Source organism: Ursus americanus, chromosome 11 (assembly GCF_024610735.1).
Source record: "Ursus americanus isolate L20-20 chromosome 11, mUrsAme1.1.p, whole genome shotgun sequence".
NCBI lineage: Eukaryota > Metazoa > Chordata > Mammalia > Carnivora > Ursidae > Ursus > Ursus americanus.
In genome coordinates this window covers 27,403,798-27,415,859 of record NC_142137.1, presented here as the reverse complement: position 1 = coordinate 27,415,859, position 12,062 = coordinate 27,403,798, and the positions used below count along the sequence as shown (strand labels likewise).

Sequence of the window (12,062 nt, the reverse complement as noted above, 5' to 3'; positions counted from 1 at the left end):
TTCTTTCTTTCTTTCTTTCTTTCTTTCTTTCTTTCGTTATTTACTTAGAGTGCTCACAATCGGGAGTGGGGCATAGGTGTGGACAGAGGGAGAGAGAGAGAGAATCTCAAGGAGACTCTGCTGAGCGTGGGGCTCGATCTCACAACCCTGAGATCATGACCTGAGCCGAAATCAAGAGTATACCGCTTAACCGACTGAGCCACCCAGGTGCCCCTATAAGAAATACTTTTGTAACACCCCTTTATCTAGTATGAAATTCATAGATAAGGGAACTGGCCTATATATATAACTTCAAAATACAGTTGACCCTTGAACAACATGGAGCTTGGGGGCACCAATCCCCCAGTTGAAAGTCCTGTATAAACTTTGACAGCCCTAAAACTTAACCACTAATAGCCTACTGTTGACTGGCAGCTTTACCAATAATATACATAGTCGATTCAGATGAATGGATAAAGAAGATATGGTGTGTATACACACACACACACACACACATACACACACACACACACACACACACAATGGAATATTACTCAGCCATCAAAAAAAAAAAGAAATCTTGCCATTTGCAATGACGTGGGTGGAACTAGAGGGTATTATGCTAAGCGAAATAAACCAATCAGAGAAAGACAATTATCATATGATCTCACTGATATGTGGAATTTAAGAAACAAAACAGAGGATCATAGGGGAAGAGAGGAAAAAATAAGACAAGACCAGAGAGGGAGACAAAGCATAAGAGACTCTTAACCATAGGAAACAAACTGAGGGTTGCTGGAAGGGAGGTGGGTGGGGGGATGGGGTAACTGGGTGATGGACATTAAGGAGGGCATGTGATGTAATGAGCACTGGGTATTATATGAGACTGATGAATCACTGACCTGTACCTCCAAAATCAATAATACAATATATATTAATTAAAAAATAAAAATATACACAGTCAATTAACATATGCTTTGTATGTTATATGTATTATATACTGTATTCTTACGATTGAGCTACAGAAAAGAAAACGTTATTAAGAAAATCATATGGAAGAGAAAATACAGTTGCAGTTCTGTACAGTATTAAAAAAACCTGCATATAAGTGGCCCCTGCATATAGGTGACCCATGTTGTTCAAGGGTCAACTGTTTATCAAGTCAGTGCTCTAGCTGTGGTATAAAAGAAAAGAAAAAGAAAAAGAACTTAAGATAAAGTAATATGTAGATATCTATATCTGTATGTGTCTATGTAAATGGTTGTCCTGATTGCAGAAGCCACAGTGAATAACTGAAGAAATGCATACTGATGTAATGTGTGGTCTTGGCAGCTTGAACACCATCAGCCCTGGTGCTGTTAGTGATGCGACTTTCTGACATGACCAATGAACGATGAACAATCTAAATGATAAGCACAAAAGTCCAACTTACCTTGATTCATGCGGTAGCCTCGTTCCTAGCGATTCAGCTATATTAAGACTATGCAGAAAATACTTCTTGTTTATATATAAGGTAAGTTTTGTTCTGGGTTCAAATAATTATAAACACAATTTTCGCCTGGGCACCTGGGTGGCTCAGTTGGTTAAGCATCTGACTCTTGATTTTGGCTCAGGTCATGATCTCAGGCCTGTGAGATGGAGCCTCAGCTTGGGTTCTGTGCTGCTTAAAATTCTCTCCCTCTCCACCTCCCCCCTGCACCCCCGCCTTGTACACTCCCTCTCTTTCTCTCAAAAAAAAAAAAAAATTCACCTAATGAATGACTGAGAGGACATTCAAAAGTTGCAATGGATGCAGGACAATTCTTCATGGTGGGGCACGGGCCGGTACATTTCAGTGTGCTCAGCAGCTCTGGCCCCCACCCACTGCAGGCCAGCAGTACCCTCCAATCGTTAGATTACCCTCAAAGTTCCCACAAATTTCTAAAAAGACCCCTGGGGGAGCTGGTTATGATCATAACACGTCCCAGAGCTAACACAATGATAAAATGAGATAAGGTATAGATAGCATCTGGCTAAGATATTATTGATAAGCATTATTGTCTTTTCCTGTCTGTTCGTCGCAGGGGCCATATTTCCTGTGTAATTCCTATAGTATCTAGACCAGTGTCTCGTTCCCAGCTGCTGCTCAGTAAATATTTGTGGGGGGAATTCCCTCCTGCTGCTCTGTTCTCCTGCACTTTTTGTTGGTGATTGTCACACTATGTTCAGTGCAGTCTTAGGGCTTCTGAGGAGGCGCCCAAGGGCCCCCGTGGGCTGGGCAGGTGAGACTCTGTAAAGGTGGAAAGCAGACGAGGAAGCAGTTTGACTCCATGCCCACCCTCATGTTAGCTCTTCTGGTTTACGTATTATTAGCTTGGGAACAATATTTTCTTTTTTAAAAGAATAGATTCTGTGATTTAAAGTTTGAAGGGCACCTGAGTGGCTCAGTCGGTTCAGGGTTTGACTTTGCCTCAGGTCATGATCTCAGGGCACTGTGATCGAGCCCCGCGTCGGGTTCCCTGCTCAGCACAGAAGTCTGCTTGTCTCCCTCTCTCTCTGCCCATCCCCCTGCTCTCTCTCTCTCTCTAGAGTAAATAAATAAATCTTAAAAAAAATAAAAAATAAAGTTTGAAAATAACTGCCTTATGCTTTGAATAGCTTAGAGGAGGAATTTAATTTTATGAATGACTCAGATGTTTACATCTTCATTCTCCAAAACTTGAGCCACTATAAAGTAAATAAAGAATTCAATTCAGTTCTTCAGTTTCACTAGCCATATTTCAAGGACTCAATAGCCACATGTGGCTGGTGGCTACCATTTTGGACAGTACAAATATGAATATTTCCTTCATTGCAGAAAGTTCTGTTAGATAGCATTGATATGTATTTTATATTATTTAAATCATAGGACTTAATTGATAGTGACTGTGTAGTCTGTGCTGTAATATGTTTATAGGCTTAAAGGGAAAGTTGAATTGCCCATAGATGGAGGTTTGGGTCCTGCTATTAACTTGCCATGTGGCCTATTGGACTGGTTTCATGTTTCCTCCTCTGTACCAGGGAGGTGCGGGCCACATCAGAGGTTTCTATCTATTTTATCTCTAAGGTCCCTTTGTTACTTTGTTCCCTTGGACCCACACCCCTGTTTAAAATAAACCGCTATTAGGTAATAATTGGCTTACTTTCCCACTTTTGTTAACTGGCACTATTTATAACTACCAGCAAACACCTCTGATCAGCATAAGATTACCAGAATCCTTATATTGAGGTGAAGTAATTCCAGCCCCAAACTTAGAAATGAGACATTGTGGTAAGCTTTGCCTTGTCTCTGGTAATTGTACAGTGTTCATGTGGTGTTTTTCAAATATTGAAATTTTCTTATTGATTGCCCCTCCCTGTCCCTGTCACTACTTTCTCCTACTCCTAAGGTTTAAGGGGTCCAGGTTAGGAGTCTCCTAACTACATGGTCATTTAAAATTTCTTTTGAGTTTTTAAAGTGATCCTAGGACAAAGGAGGTAAAGGTCCCCAAAGTTCAATTTGGGAATTCAGAAAAGCAGCTAAAAGAAGACAACTTATCAAATTCAGAAATGAAATTGAAAACCTTGAATAGATAGACTTTTCAGTATAGAAAACAGAATGTGCAGTGTGATTGTATTTTGAAAGTATGTATTGGGTGGGACTTCTGGCTATGGCAGAGTGAAAAGGCTGACAAATTCTCACCCCCCCAAAATAAAATATCAAACTGAGCAAAATGACAAAAACAATTTCAGGGTTTGGGAAATCAAGCAAAGGGAAGAACAAATCGAGAAGCATTTAGTCATGAGAAACTGCTAACCTTTTGTGTTAAAATGATGAGAGTCTGTGTCCTTCATGGCTCTCTTCCCTGTGTCCCCAGCACATCTAGCCTGATAATTTTACCAGCACCGTACTGGCTGTGAAAACCAGCGGCCTCACTGTCAGAGGGGGTAGATTTGATTTGGAGTGAATGGTGAAAACCCACACCCAGCAGTGCTGTCAGTAAAAGCAGCAACTCATTTAGGATTTAAAAAGGAAACCTTGCAGAGCTGCTAGCCTGAGACTGCAGTCCTGGTTGGAGTGAGCGGCTGACCAGTCAGACACTTAATGGGGAAATCCTAGAAATAAGAGAGCCATAAAAAAGCTATTTAAGCTCTCCATGCATCCCTAGTTGAGCAAGACACTATGCATATGTACAGAGAAGAGCCAAGAAAGCCTGGAAGAAAGTACAAGTCAGGCAGACTTGAAGACTGACTGACCTTTGAATGCATTCCTCAACCCACACACAGATCCATCAACAGAGGACGGATCTTATAGGCTTAAGGTATTTGAGCATAAACTCTGCCCAGTCATCAGCTGACCTCTAAACTATGCAGACACAGGGACAATGCTTTGGGAGCTAGGCTAAAAATTAAATATAAGAATTAAAAACAAAAAACTGAGCAGAAAACATTCATGGCCACACACTGCAGGAGACACATTCTACAGATTAAGTCCAGACAAGTTAATAAAAACAACATAACCACCTCAGAAAAAGAAATTAGAGTCCAGAGTTGCTATAGAATATTTTCTAAAATGTCAAATTTTCAAGAAAAATGATGACACATGAGAGGAAACAAGAAATCTGATTCATACTCTAAAAAAATGTGACCCATACTCAGAACAAAACAATAGAAACTCTCTGAGTAGGCCCAGAAGCTAGATTTAGAAGAAAAAAATTTCAAAATAGCTACTATAAATATGTTTAAAGAACTAGAGGAAACTGCACTTAAGAATTAAAGAACAGTTCAGGGGCGCCTGGGTGGCACAGCGGTTAAACGTCTGCCTTCGGCTCAGGGCGTGATCCCGGCGTTATGGGTTCGAGCCCCACATCAGGCTCCTCTGCTATGAGCCTGCTTCTTCCTCTCCCACTCCCCCTGCTTGTGTTCCCTCTCTCGCTGGCTGTCTCTCTCTCTGTCGAATAAATAAATAAAATCTTAAAAAAAAAAAAAAGAATTAAAGAACAGTTCAGTGACAATGACTTGACAAGTAGAGAATTGCAACAAAGAAGTGGACATTATAAAAAAGAACCTAATGGGAATTTTGAATTGAAATATATAAAAACAGAAATTTAAAAATCTGCTAGAAGAGGTCACAGAAGAAAGAAATCAGTGAACTTGCATACAGATCCGTAGAAATTATTCAATCTAAGGAACAGCGAGGAAAAATGCTAAAGAAAATTAAACAGAGCCTGAGAAGCTGGAGAGATAACATTAGGCATACCAACATCATGTGATTGGTGTCCCAGAAGGCTAAAGGAGAAAGTGGCAAAAAAATATTTCATGACATAATGGCTGAAAAATTCTCAAATTTGATTGAAAGCAATAATCAACAGACCCAGGAGCTCACCAACTCCAAGCAGAATAAATAAAAAGAGATTCACGTCTAGACACACCATAGTCAAACTACTGGAAGCCAAATACAAGAGAAAATCTTGAAACCAGTGAGAGAAAATGTCTCATTATGTGCAAGGGAACAATAATGGTCGAGTTCTTGTCAGAAACCATGGAGGTTAAACATAATAGAATTAGATATTCAGATTGCTCAAAGAAAAAAGAAAAACTTTCAACTAAGAATTTTATATCCAGTAAAACTGTCCTTTAACAATGAACATGAAAGAAAGACGTTCCCAGATAAAGATCGAAAGAATTTGTTGCTAGCTGACCAGCTTTATAAGGAAGTTCTTCAGGCTGAAAGTAGGTAGGTGACACCAGATGGTAACTTGAATCCAAAGAAGAAATAAAGGTTTTTACAGGATGGTGTCAAAAGCAAAGAAGGAAACCCTTGCTCCTTCCCCAAAGCCAAAGCAAAGACTTTGAAAACCAAGAAAGTGGTGTTGAAAGATGTCCACAGCCACACACAGAAAGAAAGATCCATACATCACCTACTTTGTAATGGCCTAAGACACTGCAGCTGAGACGGCAACCCAAATATCTCTGGAAGAGTGCCCTGGGAGAAACAAGCTTGACCACTAGGCCATCATGAAGTTCCCCTAACTGCCGAGTCAGCCATGTGCTCACTGTGGATGTCCAGGCCAACAAACAGATCAAACAGGCCGTGAGAAAGTTCTGTGACACTGATGTGGCCAAGGTCAGCACCCTGAAGAGGCCTGATGGACAGAAGAAGGCATATGTTTGGCTCCTGACTATGATGCTTTGGATGTTGCCAACGAAATTAGGGTCATTTAAACTGAGTCCAGCTGGCTAATTCTAAATGTAAAGTGTTCATCATTAAGAGAAAGAAAAAAAGAGAAAAATGAAGAACATGGGAGACTGTAAATATGTGGGTAGATATAAAGGACTGTATAAATATATCTTCCCTTCTCTTAATTTCTTTAAAAATCAATATTCTGTAAAGCTATAACAGAACACGTGGTGAGCTTATAATGAACACATATGTAATATATAAACAGAAATAGCATAAAGGAAAGGGGGAATGGAGTTATATTGGCACAAAGTTGCTACATTTTCCTGGAATTAAGTCAGTATTAACTTGAACTGCTAGATTATGACAAGGTAAGATTTTAATCCCTAGAGCAATCATTAATAAATTTTAAAAATACTTTTAAAATCAGCAATAGAATAAAGATGTTGCACCTAAAATATTTGTTTAACAGAAAAGGAAACAGCAAAAGAACAGCAGAAGAACAAAAAAACATAGAGGAATTAAGTAGCAAAATGATAGACATAATCCAATCTTATCATTGATCGCATCAAATTAATTACATTACTCATCATCCAATGAAAAGGCAGAAATTCTCACACTGGCTATAAAATAAGACTCAATAATACGGTCTATAAGAGGCAAACTTTAGATGGACAGTAAAATGATGGAAAAATGTTTGCTATATAAACAGTAATCATAAGAGAGATAGAATGGCTGTATTAATATCAAACAGATTTTAAAACAAGCTATACAAGAGACAAAGGGAGGTCTTTCACAATACTTAAAATCTCAATAAATCAGGAAGATATAAGTATATTCACACCTAACAAAGAGAGCCCCCAAATATACAAAGCAAAAATTGACAGAAGTGAAGGAAGAAATTGACAATTCCAAGACTATCATTAGAGATTCCAATACCCACCTTTTGATAATTGACAGAATAACAGGACAGAAAGTAAATAACGGTAGAGGAGACTTAAAAACTCTAACAGCAGCAGAATACACATCCTTTTATTTTTCTTAAAGATTTATTTTTAAGTAATCTCTACACCCAACATGGGGCTTGAACTTACAACCTTGAATTCAAGAGTCACATACTCTACTGACTGAGCCAGCCAAGGGCCTCAGAATATATGTCCTTTTAGACCGCACACGAAGTAGTCTCCGGGATAGATCATATACTAGGTCCTAAAACAAAGCTAAATAAATTTAAGATGATTGAAATTACTCAAAAGATGTTCTCTGACCACAATGGAGTTAAAGATCATCAACGGTAAGAAACTCGGGAAATCTCCAAATATTTGGATGGTCAACAATGCTCTTCTAAATAACCCACAGACGAAAGAAGAAATCAAGAAGAAAATTTCAGGGGTGCCTGGGTGGCTCAGTCGTTAAGCATCTGACTCTTGATTTCAGTTCAGGTCTCAATCTTGGGGTCATGAGTTCGAGTCCTGAGTCGGGCTCCATGCTGGGTATGGAGCCTACTTAAAAAAACAAAAAACAGGAGGGGCACTGGGGTGGCTTAGTCAGTAAGTGTCTGACTCTTGATTTTGGCTCACGTCATGATCTCAGAGTTGTGAGATTGAGCCCCACTTGGGTTTGGCGTTCAGGGTGGAGTCTGCTTGAGATTCTCTCCTCCTTCTGCCCCTCCTCTCTCTCTCTAAGATAAATAAATAAATAAAATAGTTTTTTTTTAAAGAGTATTTCAATAATGAATTTAAAATAAAACAGAACATATTAAAATTTATGAATTGCAGCCAAAGCACTGGTTGGGAGGAATTCATAACACCAAATACTTCTATTAAAAAAGAAGAAATATTGGGGCACCTGGGTGGTGCAGTCGGGCTAAGTGTCCGATTCTTGGTTTCAGCTCAGGTTGATCTCAGGGTCGTGGGTTGGGCTCACACTCAGTGCTGAGTGTGCTTGAGATTCTCTCTCCCTATCCCTCTGCCCCTCCCCACCATGCTCACTTGCGTGCACTCTCTCTCTAAAATAAATAAAATAAATCTTTAAAAAAGAAATATTATGAGCCAATTGTTTCATCATTTGTCTTAAGAAATTATAAAAGAAGGACAAATGAAACCTTAAGTAAGCCAAAGAAAGGAAAAAATAAAGATCAATGTAGGAATCAATAAAATAAAAAACAGAAAAGTAATGCAGAAAATCAATTAAACCAAAACTATGTACTTCGAAAAGATTTTTTTTAAATGGACTTCAGGAAACAAACTGAGGGTTTCAGAGGGGAGGGGAGTGGGGGGATGGGCTAGCCCAGTGATGGGTGTTAATGAGGGCACGTATTGCATGGAGCACTGGGTGTTGTATGCAAACAATGAATCATGGAACACTGCATCAAAAACTAATGTACTGTATGGTGACTAACATAATAAAAAATAATAAAAATAAAAATAAAACTTTAGTTAAAGTGAACAATTAAAAAAAAAGAGGTAAGACACAAATTATCAAAATCAGCAATGAAAGAGGGGGATATCACTACCAATCTGATAAAATAAAAACATTTCTTTTAAAGGTTTTATTTTTACATTTTATTTATTATTTTAAGTTTATTTATTTTACACCCAACGGGGGGCTTGAACTCACAACCCTGAGTTGAACGATCGCATGCCCTACCGACTGAGTCAGCCAGGCACTCCTGATAAAATGAAAGGATTTTATAGGAATATCAGGAAAAGAAACAAATTACCAAAACTGACTCAAGAAGAAAGAGAAATTCTGTATAAATCTATAATAAGTAAAGAAATTGAATTTGTAGTTTAAAACTCTCAATGAAATAAACTAGGTCTAAATGTTTTTGCTGGCAAATTCTAACATTTAAGGAATAATACCAATTCTACACAAACTCTTCCAGAATACAAAAGAGGAGGAAACACATTCCAACTCAATTTATTAGGGATGCATTACCCTGATACCAAAACCAGACAAAATATCACACACACACACACACACACACACACACACACACACACACACACAAACTACAGACCCAAATTCCTCATGAACATACATGCAAAAATCCTTAACAAAAATTAGCAAATCACATCCAGCAAAATGAACAAAAAGGTAACACATCAGGACCTAGACAGGTTTATCTGGTAATCCAAATTATGAATAATGACTGTCTCTGGATCCTGGGATTATGGGCAGTTTGTTTTCCTCTAGATTTCCAGTAATGAACATGGCTTACTTCTCCAACAAGAATTTGAATGTTATTATTTAAAGACATACAAAGAATTTTCTTGCAGTATTTTCTGGAGTAGATAGAGAGTAGAAGAAATACTGATTTGGGTGAAAGATTCACAAAGACAAAACACTTCTCACTTTCTACAAAGTAAAAGTTAAATGAAAGCATGAAATGAAGAAATAGGAAACAGTAAATGTGACAGGATGCACCCCCTCCTCTTTCCCACAAACCAGCAGGGATCAGGCAGAGTCCTCAGGAAACCCAGGGGCTTCTCAGCCCCCCAGCCCTTCAGAGGAACCACTTTCCCTGCATGATGGGGACATTTGCACATGGATATGAATCAAGGTGCTTATCTTCTCTTTGAAGGAAATGTGAATCATCAAAATGGCAGGGTTTTTTATTATTAACATATAATGCATTATTTGTTTTGGGGGTACAGGTCTGTGATTCATCAGTCTTACACAACACACAGTGCTCACCGCAACATATACCCTCCCCAATGTCCATCACCCAGCCACCCCATCCCGCCCACGCCCTCCCCTCTAGCAACCCTCAGTTTGTTTCCTGAGATTAGGAGTCTCTTATGGTTTGTCTCCCTCACTGGTTTCATCTTGTTTCATTTTTCCCTCTCTTCCCCTATGATCCTCTGTTTTGTTTCTTAAATTCCACATATCAGTGAGATCATATGATAATTGTCTTTCTCTGATTGGCCTATTTCGCTTAGCATAATACCCTCTAGTTCCACTCACGTCATTGCAAATGACAAGATTTCGTTTTTTGCTAGCTGCGTAATATTCCATGTATATATATATATATACACCATATCTTCTCTATCCATTCATCTGTTGATGGACATCTTGGGCTCTTTCCATAGTTTGGCTATTGTGGACATTGCTGCTATAAACTTTGGGTTTATCTGAAGGTGCCCCTTCGGATCACTAGATTTGTATCTTTGGGGTAAATACCCAGTAGTGTGATTCTTGGTCGTAGGGTAGCTCTATCTTCAACCTTTTGAGGAACCTCCACACTGTTTTCCCGAGTGGCTGCACCAGCTTGCATTCCCACCAGTACTGTAGGAGGGTTCCCCTTTCTCCACATCCTCGCCAGCATCTGTCATTTCCTGACTTGTTAATTTTAGCCCAAAATAGCAGTTTTTTTTTAACATGGCATGGCACTTGCAGAGAAGAGAAATTTCTAAGTATTAATTCATCCCCTGTTCTTAGCAGGGACCTTGAACGTTATTATAAGTAGACAGTTGCTCTCGCACCAAAACTGAATGAGGTTATTGGGCCTTTGGGTGGTGTCTGCTGGGGAGAGGCCAGGACCGGTCTACCTCTGAAAGCACCGGGAGGGATTTTAAATTTGATTTTATTTCATATTTTACTTTATGTTTTGGTTTGCCGTTTGGAGACAGAAACGACGGTTGATAAATAGAAGAGTCTGTCTCCTTACCAATGTCCTCCCTTCCCTGAAACTCTGGCTCGCTCTGTGGCACCACAACTTCTCGCTCCTCGCTTTGGACCGGAGTGGGCTCAGTTAGAGCGAAGTCTTGAGACGGCTGAGGCAGACCACGGAGCTGGTGCTGATGCCGCGATGAGCACGGTGCCCGCTTGGGGTCCCTCTCTACCAGGGCCCCAAATGCCTCCCCACCCGTTTGACAATAACCCGCCTTCCTTTAACAAAAACACATTTACTTACATGTCCAAAGTGCTAATAACTGTAGAAAAGAACAGCCACGCACCGGTATTCAAACTGACCTGCAAAGTGATACGGAGCCGTTTGGAGAACCAACGGCTGAGAATTCCAGGTCCCCCAAGGGGGCTTCCCACAAGATCGGGTCCACCAGGCCTGAAAACTGCCTCTGTGCTCTTGTCAAAGAACAGCTTTGGGTCCTTGGGCCCCGGGCTAAATAACAGATAGCCCAGAATTCTATGCGGCCACACGGCTGACTGCACGCAGATCATGATCCAGCTGCTGCTGTCATTCGGAGCGCACAACCGAGGAAGTGACTGGGCGGTTCTTGGAGAGGAGCCAGTTCGCCTCTTGAACTCAATCAGGGCCCAGTGGTTAAAGCAGGGTGCTGTATGTCCGTCAGCCTCCATAGAGTGTGTCAGGAAAGCGCGACTGAGATCTTCATGTCTCTTCCGCCAGCTGTGGGACGTGAGACAGTGTCAGATTCGCCTGGGCCTTAAGTAACCAGCCCCGGAGCTAAATAACCACCGCGAATCCTATTCCTGGAGGTCTGTGTGAGCCCCGGCACCGGGAAGACCCTGACTTCCGCCTCGGGCAGGGGGAGCCTTGTCCAGTTACAAGGAGTAGCTCAGATGCTTTTAGAGCCAAAGTGACAAATGGCAACAGAGGTGCCGAGAAGGTAAAAATCCAAAGACTACGGTAGACATACTTAAAACTGTTCAGCCTCAAGTCTCAAAGATCCGGCTCGAAGTCTTTGGGAGAATGCACGAGGAAGTGGTAACTTTGGTGACGTGTAGAGAGTGGGATGAAAATGAGATTTATTTTTCATTGTATTCTTTCATATTTTAAAAATTTTGTACCATATATCTATATAAAAATATATAACTTATAATTGACATTAAGCAAATGGTGAGATTTAAGACAGCACATTGTTAAAAGCCACATAATCTGATGTAAAATATAAGAGGTGATGGAGGTCTTTTTGTCTTTGAC

At 40.1% G+C, this 12,062-nt stretch overlaps 1 protein-coding gene across 12 annotated transcripts in view; it reads right to left on the bottom strand.

Moving 5' to 3' along the window:
- LOC123792895 (uncharacterized) overlaps positions 1 to 11,676 on the bottom strand; it is a 29,274-nt gene extending 17,598 nt beyond the window's left edge. For 2 of the 12 annotated variants that reach the window (XR_015726075.1, XR_015726076.1), the window contains exon 1: positions 11,076 to 11,497. Coding sequence is in view for 4 of the 12 variants with exons in the window: in XM_087865394.1 (XP_087721520.1) it covers positions 11,076 to 11,479 (404 nt within the window). In the remaining 8 variants the exon portion in view is untranslated. Of the gene's footprint in view, positions 1 to 11,075 lie in introns of all 12 variants that reach the window. The other 10 variants (XM_087865392.1, XM_087865393.1, XR_015726078.1 and 7 more) reach the window with 9 other exon arrangements.
- Positions 11,677 to 12,062: the final 386 nt, after the last annotated feature.